The sequence below is a fragment of the Diabrotica undecimpunctata genome, chromosome 1, assembly GCF_040954645.1.
Source record: "Diabrotica undecimpunctata isolate CICGRU chromosome 1, icDiaUnde3, whole genome shotgun sequence".
Lineage (NCBI taxonomy): Eukaryota > Metazoa > Arthropoda > Insecta > Coleoptera > Chrysomelidae > Diabrotica > Diabrotica undecimpunctata.
The window spans coordinates 32,066,328-32,085,285 of record NC_092803.1 but is presented as its reverse complement, the minus strand read 5'-3'; the positions used below and the strand labels follow the sequence as shown (position 1 = coordinate 32,085,285).

The following is an 18,958-nucleotide window of genomic DNA, read 5'->3' as shown; positions in this document are numbered from 1 at the left end:
GGTATGGTTAACTATAAAGCACCCAAAAAGGTATACCGAGAAAAACTATAATATTCTGCACAGATAACAGACCAGTGCTACTGACCTTAACACGTTAGGCTACGTGTCATATCAGGGTTATTAATGGAGTGTCACGAGTCACTTACGGATAGTTATAACAACATCCTGAAGTGCGTAAAATGAAACATTAAGAATAAAAGTAACCGCATTGCTGACCAATTAGCTAGAAAGGTAGTAGTCAGAGACGAAAATGCCACGTCCTCTCTAAAATTCATACAAACAAGCTAAATATTTCTGTCAATGTTAATTTTGGGACCCCAAAAGATATGAACAAAAGTTAGTTGTTCCTACCCCCGGCTTAAAACCACCTCCATTTGTGTGGAAAAAACAGAAAAAATTGATTCGCCAAGAACCTGTGCATCGTAGAAAGTAAAAATCCGATATCTTTTGATCAGAGTGTTTTATTAGAAGAAAAAATTTTTAGACAAAAATTAAAAAGCGTCTTAAAGGAGAAGATTGTAACTTTCTTTTGCAATTTTTTCATTTTGCCGAAATTAAAGTCAATTTCTATAAGAGTGTTAAATAAATAAACGTTCCGCAGTTTTTGCAAATTTTAACGATTCTTATGAGATAATTAAAATTTATTACTATGTTCTAAAATCTTCAAAACCTATGGCACAAATTTTTGGTTTTGATTTTTGGCCAAAAATGTGAGACATTACAAATATGCCTAAAAAACACTAAATTTAATATTTCGTGATTGTAACCACTAATAAACAACGTCTATTTATTTAACACTTTTATAGAAATTTACTTTAATTTTAGCAATATGCAAAAATTGCATAAAAAATCTGCACTCTTAACCTTTAAACGATTTTTATCTATTTTCGATATGACACTCTGATCAAAACATATATCGAAATTTTACCATCGAATTGATTTGTTTACTTTACACGAAAGTGCTAATTGTAAAACATTTTTTTCTAAATTTTCTTATGTAAATAGAGAAAATTATTGCAAATATTTACAACTGTATTGTAAACAGCTTGGAAAAGTGAGTATTTACTAAGGCCTGTCTTTATATAAATTATAGTTAAGGTTAATAATTTCAGTTAAAGTTAGCCTCTAAATTTTTTTCATTTAATTATCAATTCCCTGCTTTGGCTGGTTGGACCTTAGCAAATCATCAAAGTCTTCTTTTTAGAAATATAATGGTGTTTTTATTGCCTTTCTGTTAGAACTTAAATTTTTTTTTGTTTTCACTATTTTGTTGTTTTTTATAATACTGTTCTTAAATTATTTGTTATATAATTGCTCGTTTACTAAATGTACTCAAATTTCCAATATATATATATATATATATATATATATATATATATATATATATATATATATATATATATATATATATATATATTTTTAGTGGATTTTCTTGGGCTTAGGTTCATAAAAAAATTTGATTTGATACTAAGGCATTTTCATATATTTTTTCGACGTTTCGGCAGGAAATCCATGCCTTTTTCAAGAAGTAATATTGACTAAAAAACATTTTATGATAGACATAATACGATTTAAAAGTTAAACTTTTGACTTACCAAGCATGTAAAAATTTGTTACTAACAAGTAGACGTCACAATTAAAATAATATTAAAAACATAGGACATACCCACTAAGTCACTACATGTAAAATATATTTTAGATCTAATGTGTTGTTTATTGAAGTTAGTTTATCGTTTAAACAACCAGTTATTTTAACATCATAGGCGTTCTGAGATTGTCTTTTTATGTGTTTTTAAATTAAGTTAAAATATATTTTGTTCAAATTTTTGACATCTTTTTTATCATTTATTGCATTATTATTTTTTTTTATTTGTATAGACTCTAGAAGCTCTCTCTTTTTCCTGTTGGGTTCACTTTTTAGGATCTTGGTTTTCTCAAAATCAAATTTATGTTTGTTTTCGTTTTCATGTTTTGTGAGGGCGGTTGAGTTTTTTTTGTCATATTTGTGGGAACGTATTCTAGAGTTAAGTAGCTGACTGGTTTGTCCAATATAAACTCCATCACAATTCGAGCAGGGAATTTCATATACAACAAGCAATCTTTTTAATAGAGGGGTTTTTGTTTTTAATCTTGTAAAATTCTTTTTCAAAAGATTGTGCCCTTTATGAGCAACCATAATATTATGTTTGGACAGAAGATTTGCAATTTGTTCTGATAATCCTTTTATATAGGGAAGAGACATATAGTTTTTCTTTACCGTGTTGGTTTCATTGTTATTATTGTTATTGTAAAATTTATGCAGTCGCGATTTGAAAGTGTTGTCGATAAGGTGGTGTGGGTATGAATTAAGTGTTAGTGCTGTTTTTGCTTTTTTAATGGCCTGAGGTCTATTAATAGGATCGGATAATCTAATAGCTCTATCGGCGAGTCCGATAACTACTGAGACAGGGGATGATGAGAGTTGAAATTCAGATATCTCGATGACCAGGTTTTTTTGGTGTACCATGAAGTAGTTATAGTGCTGTTTTCTCTATGTAAGGTCAGGTCCAGAAAATTAATTTGATGATTTTTTTCAATTTCTAATGTAAATTTTAGTTTTTGGTGAAAGTTATTGAATTCATTTAGTAAAATATCCATTTTATCCTCTGGTGCTGCGCTCAAGCAGTCATCTATATAGCGATAGAAAAAAGGTATATCAAACTCTATTTTATTTAAAACAATTTCCTCTAGATGCTCTAAAACTAATTGAACGATGGCACTGGATATGCTAGCACCCATAGCACATCCATCTGTTTGTTGGAAGATTTTGTTTTTATATAGGAAATAGGTTGACTTTAATGTTGTTTCCACTGCTAGCAGAAATTCTTCTAGAGGGATGTCTGTGAACGCTTTGATTTCGTTCCACTTTTTTTTAATAATGTCTTTCGCTAAAGCTATTGGAATATTGGTGTATAAAGATACCACATCGAGAGAAAAAAAAAAAGTCAAAAGTTTAACTTTTAAATCGTATTATGTCTATCATAAAATGTTTTTTAGTCAATATTACTTCTTGAAAAAGGCATGTATTTCCTGCCGAAACGTCGAAAAAATATATGAAAATGCCTTAGTATCAAATCAAATTTTTTTATGAACCTAAGCCCAAGAAAATCCACTAAAAAAATATATATTAAGGTTCAAGAACTAAACTCAAACTATATATATATATATATATATATATACATATATATCTTCTATAATTTTTTTCAATATTTCTTACCCAATTGAAGGCTCTACAAATGCCTTTGGCTGTATCCGTAAAATGTCTTTCGTATTATCACATAAAATTCTTGCCACATTGGACTTCCGTATTTGCCGTAGTTGTGCTGGAGTAAATCCAGCAGACTTGTTTTCGTACCAGAAACGGTCCGCTTGTCTGATAGCTTTGAACTGTCTGTATATTACACAAAGAGCAGTTGGTCCCGCTAGTGTTCCCTTCACGTTAGTTTCAGCTGCCAGCCCTATGATGAATTCGACGTCATCAACATTGTTGTAAAATAGTTGTATTTCTTGAAGTCTCTAAAACATAAAGAAAATTGGAGACAACGATTTTTAAAAGCATACCAAAATTGTATATCTTAGTGAGTTGGAATCATGTCTAAGTTTTTATTAGAAATGTTCATCACAGAATTTTATTATCGATTTAATTTTAACAGAAGGAATATAGCTTTTTATTCAAAAAACAAATGTATGACTTCATCACCATGTCATGATGACATAATTATAGTGACAGTTATGACAGACTCACAAAAAAACCAAACTTAAATCAGTTACCTTTGTTTAAAATTGTTTCAAAATATTTTTATTCTATTGTTTTAAAATATTTCTATTCTATGTACCTATATGTAAATTCTTAGTCCTAAGTTTTAATTTGCCTAGCCGGCAACCCTGTCAGCCCTAGGCAAAGTCATTACAATTTTATAAGGGTAGTATGTTTCCATATGTTGCCATAAGAGCACAAAATAAAGAACGTGTGAAGAGATTTCATTTTATAAGTTATTTCTTCACCCTATCGACCAACTATTTACCACCACGATTAACCAGCACCAGTCAATTTTATTCAACAATTTAAACATACAATTTTTTGGTCATTCGTAGCCGAATTCGGTGGTAAATTGTAACAATTTCAATTTTTAATCATCAATTTGTTAAAAGTAAAGCAAAAGTTTCTATTAGTGCATCTGTGCCTTTCAACCCATCAGAGAACGGGACAGCGAGTCAAAAGAACGTTGACAAACACGAAGCGGTGTTCCTGTGGCCAATTTGCTGAGCGATTGCAGACGCGCATCCCTGAAAAGCTGTAAGTCTGTTCCACTTATATACCATCTTAAGATAAATCCTACCCTTAACCCTTATCGCAGTGCTATTTATAGATTCTGGTATTTCAGACTTTTTTGATCTTTTTGAATTTGCATGGTATTATAACTTGTCAGATTTAGAGATATATACGAACATTTCAATTAAAAAATAAATAATGTCGAGCTCAGATATTGCACAATTAATAAGAAATAGAGGTTCTCTTAAACGTAAATTAACTTCATTAACAAATTTTGTAAATAAAATAATTGATGGTTCACTTAAACCGACATTAGGCGATGTAAATATGCGATACAAAAATAATCTTGAATTATTAACCCATTAGTGCTCAGAACTAAAAAAGTTTGAAAGTTGTAAATTTTTTTATAGATTTTATTACAAATAGTGTTACATATTTACTAAAAAATACATAAAAAAATCAAGGTCTGTCATAAGGTTGTCAAAATGAGTGGCAACTTTAGTTGCCACTGAGCGCTTACGGTTTGGTAATAACCAAAAATTTTCTATGTAATAGAAATGTATTAAAAACTAATCGTGATTTAACAAAACTAGAGATACATATTATGGAAATTATTTATGGAAAGTTTCAAAGCAAGTCACATGTAGGGGTACATTACATTTATTACACAAGTATGTTATTCTTCTTTGACACATTTTACATCTGCGGTACTTTGAGTCTCCTTTCGCGATAATGTGATTTTTCTTGTCCGTTCTTAGATCTTCCAAAATAGCGGAAGTGGAAAACGATGAATGCGGCCCGGGTTTAGTTGGAGAACAACCATATTTTGTAAGAAGCTGTTATACTACTTGTCTTCTAAATTGCAAGTATGGTAATTCGTGACCTAGAAGCCTATATAGAAGCCAACCTTGAACACAACATTCATCCACACACCAAGCATAGAGTGGCCACCACCATTTTTTATTGCGAATTTTGCATCTATATTGAGCAGTAAACTGATCATTTAGGTCAACACCTCCCATATTAGAATTATAGTGGGAAATCGCATCAGGCATTTTAATCATCATCTTCTTTTTTTCACGTTTACTAAACCACTGAACATTTTTAAACGGCACTTCTGTGTGGCAGTTTGATAATACTGTTACAACAGCATTGTCATTCCATCTAATGGCTGTTAGCTTTCCATTAGATGTGAAATGTGTCGTCCCTCTATCACATTTCTTGAAAGATTCTTTCGGAGGTAAATTCATCCACTTTGCTATTCTATTTTCTCGCAATGTTTCAGTTCCACCCACGTCTCGTTTAGACAGTTCTTCAAGTAAGGACACAGAAGTGAATAAATTGTCAAAATATAATTTAGTCCCGCTAGGAACGTTGGCATATTCAGCAAGTCCTAGTACTACATTTCCTCCTTGTCCGAGTCCCGTATCAGGAAGCTTTGTATGTGCACCGCAGTATGGTTCAGCATGAGACACAAATCCATTAGGGCTTGCAAAACCCACAATTTAAACCCAAAACGAATAGGTTTGCCCTGTATAAATTGTTTTGTAGGATGACGTCCATAATACGGGACTATGCTCTCATCTATAGCAACTGAATTTCCAACTGGTACTTGCTTGAGTGAATTATTTAGATAATCAAACAGAGGGCGGACCTTGTAAAACCTGTCAGTGTTTATCTGCGAGTTATCATTTAGATGGAGATACCGTAATATATCCTCAAATCGACGTCTTCGCATTGCTTCTGCAACTATAGCTACCTTGCAGTCAGGTTCATTTTGCCAATACATCCGCTTACTCGGCAGTTGGTGGTAACCAGATAATAAGATTATTCCCAAGAAGACAGAAATTTCATCATAACTTACATTTAAACTATGCACTCCCTTTTGTCCGGCATAAAGATTAGTTTGTGTAATGATATGTTCAATTAGAGTATCAGTAAAAAAGCATTTGAAAGCTCGAAGTGGAGAATTTACTGAGTTTTTCAAAAATTCCATAGTCGATGGTCCAGAGGGTATAGTAACGGCAGGTAAATTCCAACTGTTTTCTTTATTTTGGGACCAAACACTGTTTGAAGATGCAATTACTTTTCGCTTTTTATTTCCAATAGGTTTTAAAGTACCTGGCTGTGACAAATCAATATTTTTCTCATCCAAACAGATATTTACTGTACTGTTTGAATGATTCTCAACAATTTCCTCATCCAACTCAACAATCGCTTCTGATCTGAGGATTCTACCTGGTAAATGATTTGGATTTCCTTCAGTTTCGTCATCTGATAAATCTGAATCTTCGTGTGTATCAGCTTCAGCAGATTCTATAGGAGGAACTATTCCCACAGACCTGATTCTTTTAAAAAAACTTGATCCGTAATTTTCTTCACAAGCTTTCATAATTTCATCTACGCTAAACGTATTATCTTCAGACCTAAAAGAAAAAAATAAATCATTCTAGTGCTCAGTGGCAACTAAAGTTGCCACGTGAATTTAGGGTACCATAATTATGTTATAATTTAATAAACAGTTAATTTTCTTAGATCAGTATATATAATAAACCTTTGGTATAAAATGAATTGAGTATGAACACAAAATATTATAAATTAACTAAAAAATACTTACATTTTTTAGGACTAAGTTTGGTTGCTGCAAAACTCTAATATTGAAATAAATACTAACGAGTACCTAACAAGTTTACAACCAAATTTGTAGGTTATAAATACATGTGGACACGCTAAAAATTATATACCACTTAAAAATAGGTCACACACAATACACAAGAGATTTTACTGGTGTTGAAAGTCACTGGCAACTAAAGTTGCCACGGAGCGCTAATGGGTTAAGTCAATTTGAAATTATTCAGCAATCTATCGAGGAGAAATGTTCGGACGATCAATTAGAAATTCATTTTAATGAACGTGATCCATTTGAAAATCAATTTTATACAGCAATTTCATATTTAGAGGAATACATAAACAATTCTTCTCCGGTAATAAATGTCACACCTCAAAATGTAGTTAATCACGATCCACTTCAAAATTTTCTTTTGCCGAAAATCAAGCTTCCTACATTTAATGGTGAATATGAGCAGTGGCTCGAATTCAAAACCAATTTTATAAACACTATCGATTCAAATTCATCATTAAGTGCAGGTCAAAAGTTTAACTTTTTAAAAGCTGCGTTGGAAGGTTATGCCAAACGAACAATAGAAGGTTTTACTGATTCCCAAGACTACCATGCTGCATGGAATATGCTTTGTGACAAATTCGATCGAAAAAAGTTTCTAGTCGACACCCACTTAAAATCTATTTTCAATTTAAATTCGATACATAAAGGCACGTTCATGCAATTCAGAGGGTTAATCGATGAAGTTTCAAAGCATTTATCATATTTAGAAGGAATGAAGCTCACTAAAGATACTCTATGGGATATGACAATTATTCATGTTGTGTACAATAAATTAGACAAAGTAACTCAAAATAAGTGGAAAGAATACCACACTTCTGCCGAATTGCCTCATTTAAATGAATTTCTTGAATTCCTTAAACAGAGACAAGACATATTACAATCTCAAGAAGAGCCTCATTCCTCCTCAATGATGACCGTCAAAAGACATTCTGGGTTTCAGAAACCTCTACAATCTCGATCACAATTTCATTTATCAATAAATCAAGTTCAGTGCAATTTTTGCAAGAGTGATCATTTAATATATTCTTGCCCCGAATTTTTAAGATTAACAATTAATGACAGATGGGAAAAGATTAAATCTTTAAAACTTTGTCCGAATTGTTTACGTTTTGGTCACTCCAAGGAAAGGTGCAGTAGCGGATCATGTCGTAAGTGTAAACGTAAACACAACACTTTATTACATCAAGATTATTCTCGTTCATATCAAGGTCAAAACACACAGTCAAATGCATACAACAACAACAATCAATACAATTCACGAGACACAATTCAATCAGTAGGTGCTCAGAATCATCCAAATAATAGTGACCAGGTGTCACACAATTCACAAGCAATTTCTCACAATAGTCAAGCAATTTTAGTCATAAATCAACAATGCTTAGTTACAGAAAGAAATACACAATCTAATATAATTCTGTCGACAGTAACATTCAAAGTTAAAGACCAAAACAATCAATTGCATCAATGTAGAGCTCTGCTCGATTCAGGAGCTCAATCCCATTTGATTACCGAAGAGTTTGTCAAACGGTTAGGGTTACCATTAACCAATACCGAATTAGCTATTATTGGTATTAACCAAGTGGTTTCTACTTTAAAAAAGAAAACTTCAATTACAATTTTCTCAAACAAAAATAATTTCCAATTTCAATTATCTTGTTATGTAACACCATTCATTTCAACTATTCCGTTACAACAATTTGATATCTCTACAATTTCCATTCCTCAAAATATCGAATTGTCTGATCCTACTTTCAATACTCCTCAGAAAGTTGACATGATCATAGGTGCCAGTTTGTTCTGGGAACTGCTATTAGATGGTAATATTAAATTAGGAAAACATGCACCAGTGCTTCAAAATACCAAACTTGGGTGGGTAATATCTGGTACTGTAATGAATGCGATATCAACGTCGTTATGTAATTTTTCACAATGCTTTATACCAGAAGACAATCAGTTACGTAAATTCTGGGAACTCAATGAGATAAATGAACCTATGATGTTATCAAAAGATGACGTCCAGTGTGAGGAACTATTTACCAAACACACTCAAAGAAATGAAAACGGTCAGTTTGTAGTGAAGTTGCCCTTCAAATATTCTACCGATTTATTGGGAGATTCAAAAGAAATAGCAAAAAAACGATTCATATCACTCGAAAACCGATTCAAAACTCATCCTCAATTTTATCAATTATACAAAAATTTTATACATGAATATATCGATTTAGGTCACATGACCAGGGTAGAAAGTGACATGGTCACTGAACCAACTTATTTTTTTCCTCACCATGGCATATACAAGCCTAGTAGTCTGACTACTCAACTTAGAGTGGTCTTCGATGGATCAAGTCCAAGTAGTTCTGGATGGTCTCTCAATGAGTTACAATATGTTGGACCAAAGGTGCAAAATAACATATTTGACATTTTAATTAGATTCCGACTATACAAGTATGTTGTGTCTGCTGACGTTAGTAAAATGTATAGGCAGATCCTTATACATGATGCACACAAGCCCCTTCAACAGATCCTGTGGAGGGACAACCCAGCAGATGAATTCTCAATTTATCAATTAAACACCGTTACGTATGGTTGTACTAGTTCGCCATACTTAGCAATAAAATGCATAAATCAATTAGCAATTGATAACTGTAATACATTACCGACAGTTTCACAGACAATTCTTAATGATTTCTATGTTGATGACCTAGTAACGGGTTCCAATGATCTTTCAGAATTACAAACCCGATGTAAAGATATTTCAGACATATTAAAATCAGCACAATTCATACTTAGAAAATGGGTTACAAATAATCCGAGTGTTCTCTTGAACATTCCATGTTGCGATATTCCTAATGAAATTTTAAATTTCGGTGAACACGAAAGCTGTAAAACTTTAGGTGTACAGTTTAATAGTAACAAAGACATTCTAAATTTTAAAATATTGTCAATTCCACATGATAATTCGATTACTAAGAGAAAGATATTGTCTATCATTTCACAGATCTGGGATCCTCTTGGTCTTCTCTCTCCAGTAATTGTACTTTCTAAACTCATAATTCAGAAATTATGGACCTTCAAATTAAATTGGGACGAAAAGGTTCCACATGACATTTATATTAAATGGACACAATTTTACAATCAATTGTCCCAACTCAATCAATTAGAGATTCCTAGACATGTTCTTGGATCCAATCATTCCATACTAGACATTCATTGTTTCTGTGATGCATCTCAAGATGCTTATGCAAGCTGTATATATTTCCGAAGCATAGATGCAAGTGGCAATTATCAAAGTCATTTAATTTGCTCCAAGAGTAAAGTTGCACCATTAAAGCGACTCACCATTCCCAGATTAGAGTTATGTGCTGCCCTACTGGGAGCACAATTAACAGCCCAAGTTGTCAATGCCAGTTCACCGTCAGTACCGATATACTATTGGTCCGACTCTCAGATAGTAGTATGTTGGATAAAAAAGGATGCTAATCAGTTACAACAATTCGTAGGTAATCGCGTCGCCAAAATTCAACAGTTAACCAACAAGGATGATTGGTATTATGTTAATACTAAAGAAAATCCTTCAGACCTGGCTTCCAGAGGAGTTTTACCAGAAGATCTAGCTAACCGTGAATTATGGTGGAAGGGGCCAATTTTTCTACGTGGTCCTATAGACAAACCCGCACCTCCTGCAATGTCTGAAATCGAACTTCCTGAACAAAAGGTTAAACGTTCGATGTTATTGGCTACCCATTCGGTACCACTCTTTCTATTCTCTCGATTTTCTAATATTTCAACGTTAAAACATGTCGTTAGTTATTGTCTTCGATTTCGTAATAACGCGTGTAAAAAAAGGTCAGAAAGAACGATAGGCCCTTTAACTCTTTCCGAAGTAGAAGAAGCATCATTGCGGTTAATAAAACTTGCACAATTGGATTCATTTGCGGAGGAAATATCTATTTTAAATTCCAATAAACCATTACCAATCAAACATAAACTTTCAAATCTTACTCCATTTTTAGATGAAAATCATGTATTACGAGTAGGGGGTCGACTTAGATTATCTGGATTAGACTTTAACTCTAAACACCCTATATTAATTTCATCTAATCATCCTTTCACTAAGTTGCTATTTGAGCATAAACATAAAGTCCTATTACATGCAGGTCCTCAACTCCTTCTCTCATCAATTCGACAATATTATTGGCCAATTCGGGGGAGAGACCTTGCAAGAAAAACAGTAAGAAATTGTCTTACTTGTTTTAAATTTAAACCTCCATTTGCCAGTTGTCCAATGGCCAGTTTGCCCGAATCTCGCACAACCCCATCACTGCCATTTCAGCACTGTGGCATAGATTTTGCAGGACCATTTTTACTAAACAATAAATCGGGTAGGGGAGCCAAAGAAATAAAAGGTTACGTTTGTGTTTTTGTATGCTTTTGTACCAAAGCAATTCATCTTGAACTCATTACAAATCTCACAACAGACTGTTTCCTATCCTGCTTGAAGCGTTTCATAGCTCGACGAGGTATCCCCAATGACATTTATTCAGATAATGGATCCACTTTCGTTGGAGCTCGCAATGAACTTAAACAATTTGGTCAATTTCTTTTAAAAAATAATACTTATATTCACAATTACGCTATTGATCATAATATAAATTGGCATTTCATTCCACCGTATGCGCCTAATTTTGGCGGTCTTTGGGAGGCGGCAGTTAAAAGTATGAAACACCATTTAAAAAGGGTGTTACTCGACAAAAAACTTATCTACGAAGATTTTAATTCTCTGCTAATTCAGATCGAGGGAGTCTTAAATTCTAGACCTATGTTTGCACTCTCTAATGACCCAACTGACCTAACGCCACTTACTCCTTCCCATTTCCTGATTGGCCGTCCTATTACAACCATTCCCGATACTGACTTAAGCACAATCCCGATAGGCAGGCTCTCCAACTACAAAACGATTCGTCATATTATATATCAACAATTTTGGAATCGTTATGTGAAAGAATACGTTTCGCAACTGCAACAGCAATACAAATGGAAAGAATCTTCGTCCCATTTGAAGATTGGAACTTTAGTGTTAATTCGCAGTTATCAACAACCACCATGTAGATGGCCTTTGGGACGTATTATTAACTTGCATTCCGGTAAAGATAAACTTTCAAGAGTGGCAGAGGTAAAAACAAACAATAAGACAGTTATTCGCTCTGTTCGTCATTTGTGTCCGTTGCCAATGCAGCAAGAGAGTGTTAGTGAGAATATTAATATATAAGACTTTATTTAAATTTATAATCTATCTTGAAGGTACCCTTCAACGGGGGAGTTTGTTTAAAATTGTTTCAAAATATTTTTATTCTATTGTTTTAAAATATTTCTATTCTATGTACCTATATGTAAATTCTTAGTCCTAAGTTTTAATTTGCCTAGCCGGCAACCCTGTCAGCCCTAGGCAAAGTCATTACAATTTTATAAGGGTAGTATGTTTCCATATGTTGCCATAAGAGCACAAAATAAAGAACGTGTGAAGAGATTTCATTTTATAAGTTATTTCTTCACCCTATCGACCAACTATTTACCACCACGATTAACCAGCACCAGTCAATTTTATTCAACAATTTAAACATACAACCTTGTAATTTTAATTTTTAAACTTAAATCGTGTTGTTTTTTAAAATATTTTAGGAAAATATATCCAATGTAGAGTTAAATATATATATATATATATATATATATATATATATATATATATATATATATATATATATATATATATATATATATTGTAACGAAATAGCCCATCTCCGATACGTCATAATTCTTAGAAGGACGAATCTAGAAAACGTAAGAATCGGCAGGTCAATAGCGCCCGTCCTTCGGACGGGAGACAATTAGAGGTGGGACAACGCCAGAATGTTCTCGAAAAGTAACTTTATTATATATATGTAACGTTGTTAGGAGTGAGTTTAGTTGATAAGAGAGTACCGAACTGTAAACTTATAAATAAATATATTTATATAAATTCGAACCGCTCGTTTTATTTAATCACGCTACAATTGGTGTCACGGTGTGAGGATAATTGATTTATTTAAATATAAATTCAGCAGTGACTTGTGAAAAAGATTTTTGTACATTTTAAAAAAGTACGCGTGCCTGACCAAAGATGCTGCTAGTACAACTCTCAGTAAAACAGTTGCGTGAGCAGCTAGAAGAACGCGATGAAGATTGCAGCGGGTCCAAGAAGATCCTCCAAGAACGACTGAAGAATGTTCTTAACGAGAATGGAGATGACCCAGTGACATTCCATTTTCAGTCAGCAGAAGAAGCAGTTTTAATGAAGATCGAAGAGAGTTTCAGAAAAAATGATAAGAAATTTGAAAACGTCTCTCAAATGATAGAAGAATCTTCTAAAAGAGATGATAATAAATTAGAGAATGTTCCCAAAAGATTCGATGAAACATTCGAAAATGTATTTAGAAGATTCGACGAGACTTCACAAATAATTGAAGAAATATGTATTCAAAACAATGAGAAATTTGAAGAAGTCTCGAGAAAATTCGATAAGATACAGAAAAATGTAAACGACAAGATAGGAGAAGTAGAAGAGAAGATCAAAAAATTAGAGACCATGATAACTAACACGAAAGTGCTACCACCAGTTAATACAGTAGCCTTAGATCCGGTAGTGAAAAAAGAATCACCGAGAGACGAAATGACAAATCATATGAGATTCAAATTGCCACCATTTGATGGAAAGTCCTCTTGGTCCATATACCTTAGGCAATTTGAAGCTATTGCGACAGCCAATCATTGGACAGAACAAGAAAAAGCTGTTTCCTTGACTGCCGCTTTACGAGGTGATGCTGCGGATATCCTAAGATCAATTCCTAAGGGTCAAGAAAAATGTTACCAGACCTTGTTCACTCGACTAGATAAACGTTACGGAGATGCCCATCTACAACCAGTCTACAAGGTACAAATAAGAAGTAGAATCCAACGAGCAAGTGAGAGTTTGCAAGAATTTGAAGCAGATATTGCTCGTATAGCGTTGTTGGCATATCCAGAGGCACTAGACAACATTTTGGAAGAAATTGCTGTAGATGCCTTCGTCAATGGGTTAAGAGACAGTGAACTACAGAAAGCTTTACGACTAGCAAGACCGAAAGTTTTAGATGAAGCGCTCGCTATTGCCTTGGAACATGAAACAGCTAGTCAAGTTTCACGGAGCTATCGAGTACGAACCTCCGAAGAGAGCGACGAACAAAACGAGAAACGTCTGGAGGAAATCGTACGGAAAGTAGTTCGTAACATGATGCCGAAGAGACACGAAACCAGATGTTTGAATGATGGCGACGTAGGTCACATTCGCCGTAAATTGCAAGAAAATAATACAACAGTCAGAAAGCTAGAACAAATGGAACACAGGGCTGGAAAGAGTCATTCAAATGCTGATGCTCCGTCAAGACGGGCATACAGTGCAAATCGTAATTATTGTCTTGAATTAGAAGAACGACTTTGCCCCGTGAGACGAACCGCCGTCATTAATGATCAATGGCAGCCTGAACAGCTACAAGATGCCCAAGCAGATGATCCATGTATAAAAAGAGTATTGGATTGGATGCGTCGAAGTGAAAGACCTTCTTGGCAAGACATTAGTGCATGTAGTCCAGAAGTCAAGTGTTACTGGAGCCAATGGAATTGTCTAGTGCTGAAAGATGATCTTCTGTATAGAACCTTTGAGAACGATGATGGTACAGAAACTAAGCTTCAGTTGATTGTACCTAAAAGTAAAGTGTCAGAAGTTTTGCGTCAGTTGCATGACGGTGCATCAGGTGGACACTTTGGTATAACGAAGACTCTGCAAAAGGTTCGAGAACGGTTCTATTGGGTGAACTGTAAAGATGATGTAAGAAGATGGTGCCGGAAATGTGAACTGTGTGCAACCAGTAATGGTCCAGCTGGTAAAAAGAGGGCACCTATGAGACAGTACAATGTTGGTAGTCCGATGGAAAGAGTAGCAATCGACATTGCAGGTCCACTTCCAGAGACGAATGATGGAAATAAATATGATTCTCGATGCAAGAGTGAAAGCTATGAAGTAGGTGATCTTGTTTGGCTTTATAATCCACAACGTCGTCGAGGCTTGTCTCCCAAACTGCAAAGACAATGGGAAGGTTCGTATGAAATTAAAAAGAAAATAAATGACGTAATATACCGAATTAAGAAGTTGCCGAAAGGTAAACCAAAAGTAGTTCACATAAATCGTCTTGCACCATATGCTGGCTCAAATGAAACAGAAGAAGCACGAACCCTTCAACATGAGAGCAAAGATGACCGGCGACCAAGCTTTAATGAATTTATGTCAAATTACGCAGAGAGAAAGAGTGCTAGATTCGGCGTGACCAAAGAAGTTCAGCAGGATCTTTTTAGTGTTCCGCAAAACGTCTCTCTAGCCCACTGTGTTGCCCAAGATCTTGAGATGACTAACGGAATCTCATCCGTATTTTATAAGAAATTCGGTCGTTTGGACGAGTTAAAATAACCAGCAACCTAAAGTTGGAAGAGTACTGAGATTAGAAGATGGTTCTCGATCTTTGCTGTATATGGTGACCAGGAAGTCGTATAAAGACAGGGCAAGCTACGAGGATATATGGCGTGCTCTAACTAATTTGAAGAGAATTGTGTGCAATTACGACATCAAGAATTTGGCCTTACCCAAGATAGGCCATGCACTAGATAATCTGGACTGGAAGATTGTCAGAAGCATGCTTGAAGTGATCTTCCGAGAAACCGGCGTACGAATTACTGTGTGTTGCATTAACCCGATGAGATCGTATCCTTCAAAGTCAGTAGACTGTTATTTCTTTCTAAAGGGTTCATGCAGAGCTGGAGAGTCCTGTAGATTCCGCCATCCTGTGCCTACATATAGAGTTGCTGATCGGGACGATCAGATTTAAGAGGGGAGCAGTGTAACGAAATAGCCCATCTCCGATACGTCATAATTCTTAGAAGGACGAATCTAGAAAACGTAAGAATCGGCAGGTCAATAGCGCCCGTCCTTCGGACGGGAGACAATTAGAGGTGGGACAACGCCAGAATGTTCTCGAAAAGTAACTTTATTATATATATGTAACGTTGTTAGGAGTGAGTTTAGTTGATAAGAGAGTACCGAACTGTAAACTTATAAATAAATATATTTATATAAATTCGAACCGCTCGTTTTATTTAATCACGCTACAATATATATATATATATTGAAACTATGCTTACCTCTTCTGTCATGACATCAAGGAAATCTTCAAATGTTGTAGCCCTTTTTAAACCACACAACACTCTCATATCATTATACGTAGGCAATCCATGGTCCCTGGATCTTTGAATATCTATACTTTTTGTATCTTGTCCAAATATTAGGTAACGCAGGAACATGTGCCTTGTAAACTATAAAAGTAATACATAAAATAATTGTTACCTAGTGTCCATACAATTATTTAATACCTACATCAGAGTCATAGTAAGTATCTGAGGGCATGCTGGGTTGTAAGAACAGCCCCCTAACTAATCCGTCAAAAACGTTAGATTTTTCCAATGCAACAGGTCTATTTAAGTGATCCCTTAATACAAGATCATCATATCTGCAACCCTTTTCATTAAATAGGCTAAAATAATAAAGTCATTTTAAAGTAAAAAGTTAGAAGTTAAAATTAGATTATATGCCTGTGTATTCTTTATGTTTTTATATTCATAGTATTTCATAAAGCCATTATTTGGTAGTTCCAGTTAGACGTTTTGGAGAAGCTTGAAATAAATAATATTTGAAAAATTAGTATAGGGGACTTTTATTTCTTATATGCCCAATTTATATAAGATATTTAGAGCCTACTACAACTTCCTTTAATAATATTTAAGATTTATAAAAAGGATTAATTTTGATGATATTTATAAGTCAAATACAGGGTAAGTTAAAATGTATCGGTAATTTTAAATTGATCGCCTAGTATTTCATATAACTTTCAAAAACTAATATTACCACTTGCCAATTCAGATCTTATCAAATATTATTAGTCTAAAATTTAGTTTGTTACATCTTACACGAACATCAGAATAACATTTAGCTAAAATATTAGCGTTGAAGAACTCAAAACGTTCTTGGGATACTTGGGATTATAATGAGGTTCCATCATTTACCATCACAATGACTATATTGGTCTTCTAAAAATATTTCAGTCTCCAAAATTGCAAGAATTATGTTTCTTAGAAGATTCCTCCAGATACTAGGATATTTACATCCGAATGGTAAGACAAAGATGCTAGTTAAAGGCAAAGGTTTTATTAAGTTGTACAAAGTTCGCCTTGTAGAATATTTGAATACACGTTATGAAGAACTTTTGTGTCCAAGTCGTAACTTGTCAATTGACAAAAGCATGATTGGTTTCAAAGGTATATAAAGGACAATATGTACCTTTCAAACCAATTAAAAGGGACTTTAAAGTGTGGGCCATAGCTTGTACTGCTACCGGATTTCTTTTAGGATTTTAGATATATACATAATTTAGATAAGTTTAAAGCTTCCGGAATTTGAGTACTGCTTGTTTTTTGACACATTTTTACTTCAATACCTGTATTGAGTAAACTGCTCAATTTTTATTTATTTGCTTTTGAAACTATGATATTAAACAGAAAGTATTTTCCTAAACATGTATTTTAGTCACATATATCAGTCACAAAATGGCGAGATTCAAAAAACAAATGTGTAGTAATGGCACGATACCGAGAACTGATAAAACTGACACTAAAGAGCAGATTCTATATCCACAAAGTACTGCCAAATAGAATCTGTACATGGGTGGAGTAAATCTATTTAATCATCTAATAGTTTGTTACTCTATTTCATGTTGTAATGATTAAATAAAATTCAAAAAACGCCAAGGTACCTGTATAAAAGTAGGTACCTGACAAGACAACTTATTTTTAAGAAATTGAAGTTAATCCTTGTAATTATGAAAGGTAAAAAATCAATAGGTATATACAGGGGCGTGCATGATTTTGACGCTAAATTTAAAATTCGATACTGAAAAATAAAATTACCTGTTTCTGCATACATGATTTGGACGCTGGGTGTAATTGAAATGTAAATGGAAAGTCAGGTAATAAAATTCTAGAGATTAAGCTTGATAAGGTTTATTTGTCACTTTGAAATAAATACGACATACATTTTACGCAATGGAATCGATCGATACAGTTAGTTTGATACTCATGTATCCTATTTCTAACGAACATAATTATTTTTCTACTCTTTGGATCTTTAAGTCTATTACTTTCACTATTACAGACACTATTAATTTTAATGTAAGTTTCAGTTTGAAAATTTTTTAAAACATCAATAAAATGGAAAATATTTGGATGAGCATGGTAAAAATTATCATTAAAACGCGAGTGGAACGATTCACAAGCATTAGTTGTTAATTGTAAACTCTCACTCATCGCAGCCCACATCTCCGACGGAAATGTTGCGTGGTCGCCAATGAAGTTGTCCAATAAGTAGTCGGAAAACTTTTCAATTTTTGAATCCTTTGGTTGAATAGCCATAAAATCATATATGAAAGATTCTTCGACTTCTGAGGGAGGTAAAAATGGCAGCCCAAAAATATATTTCAGCCATTTGGATATTTCACTGTCTGCCAATTTATATTCCCGAATTAAGCCACAACCACCGATATTACGATACCAAGCTTGCATAAGATAAAAACGGCACCCTTTAATGTGCACATTTGGAAATTCAAAACGTGCAGCATTGTGGATAGCAATTTCAAAATCGGAGAAAATGATTTTTGGATTGAATTTTAGACCAATTACTTCACATTTGCATTTCAAAACATTAAATAGTTTTATATAGGTTTGTTCCGATTTGTCGGGAAGTAAACAATAACACAATGGTATATAATGTCCATTGATAAATACATGTATGG

The 18,958-nt window shown here is 33.8% G+C and overlaps 1 protein-coding gene across 1 annotated transcript in view; it reads right to left on the bottom strand.

The window, feature by feature from the left end:
• Positions 1-18,958, bottom strand: part of LOC140447565 (peroxidase-like) — a 57,066-nt gene that overhangs the window by 2,194 nt on the left and 35,914 nt on the right. Inside the window, exons 7-9 of the mRNA XM_072540284.1 lie at positions 16,492-16,648; positions 16,260-16,430; positions 3,257-3,555 (exon numbers count right to left, since the gene is read on the bottom strand). Coding sequence (XP_072396385.1) covers positions 3,257-3,555; positions 16,260-16,430; positions 16,492-16,648 — 627 coding nt within the window. The remainder of the gene's footprint in view (positions 1-3,256; positions 3,556-16,259; positions 16,431-16,491; positions 16,649-18,958) is intronic.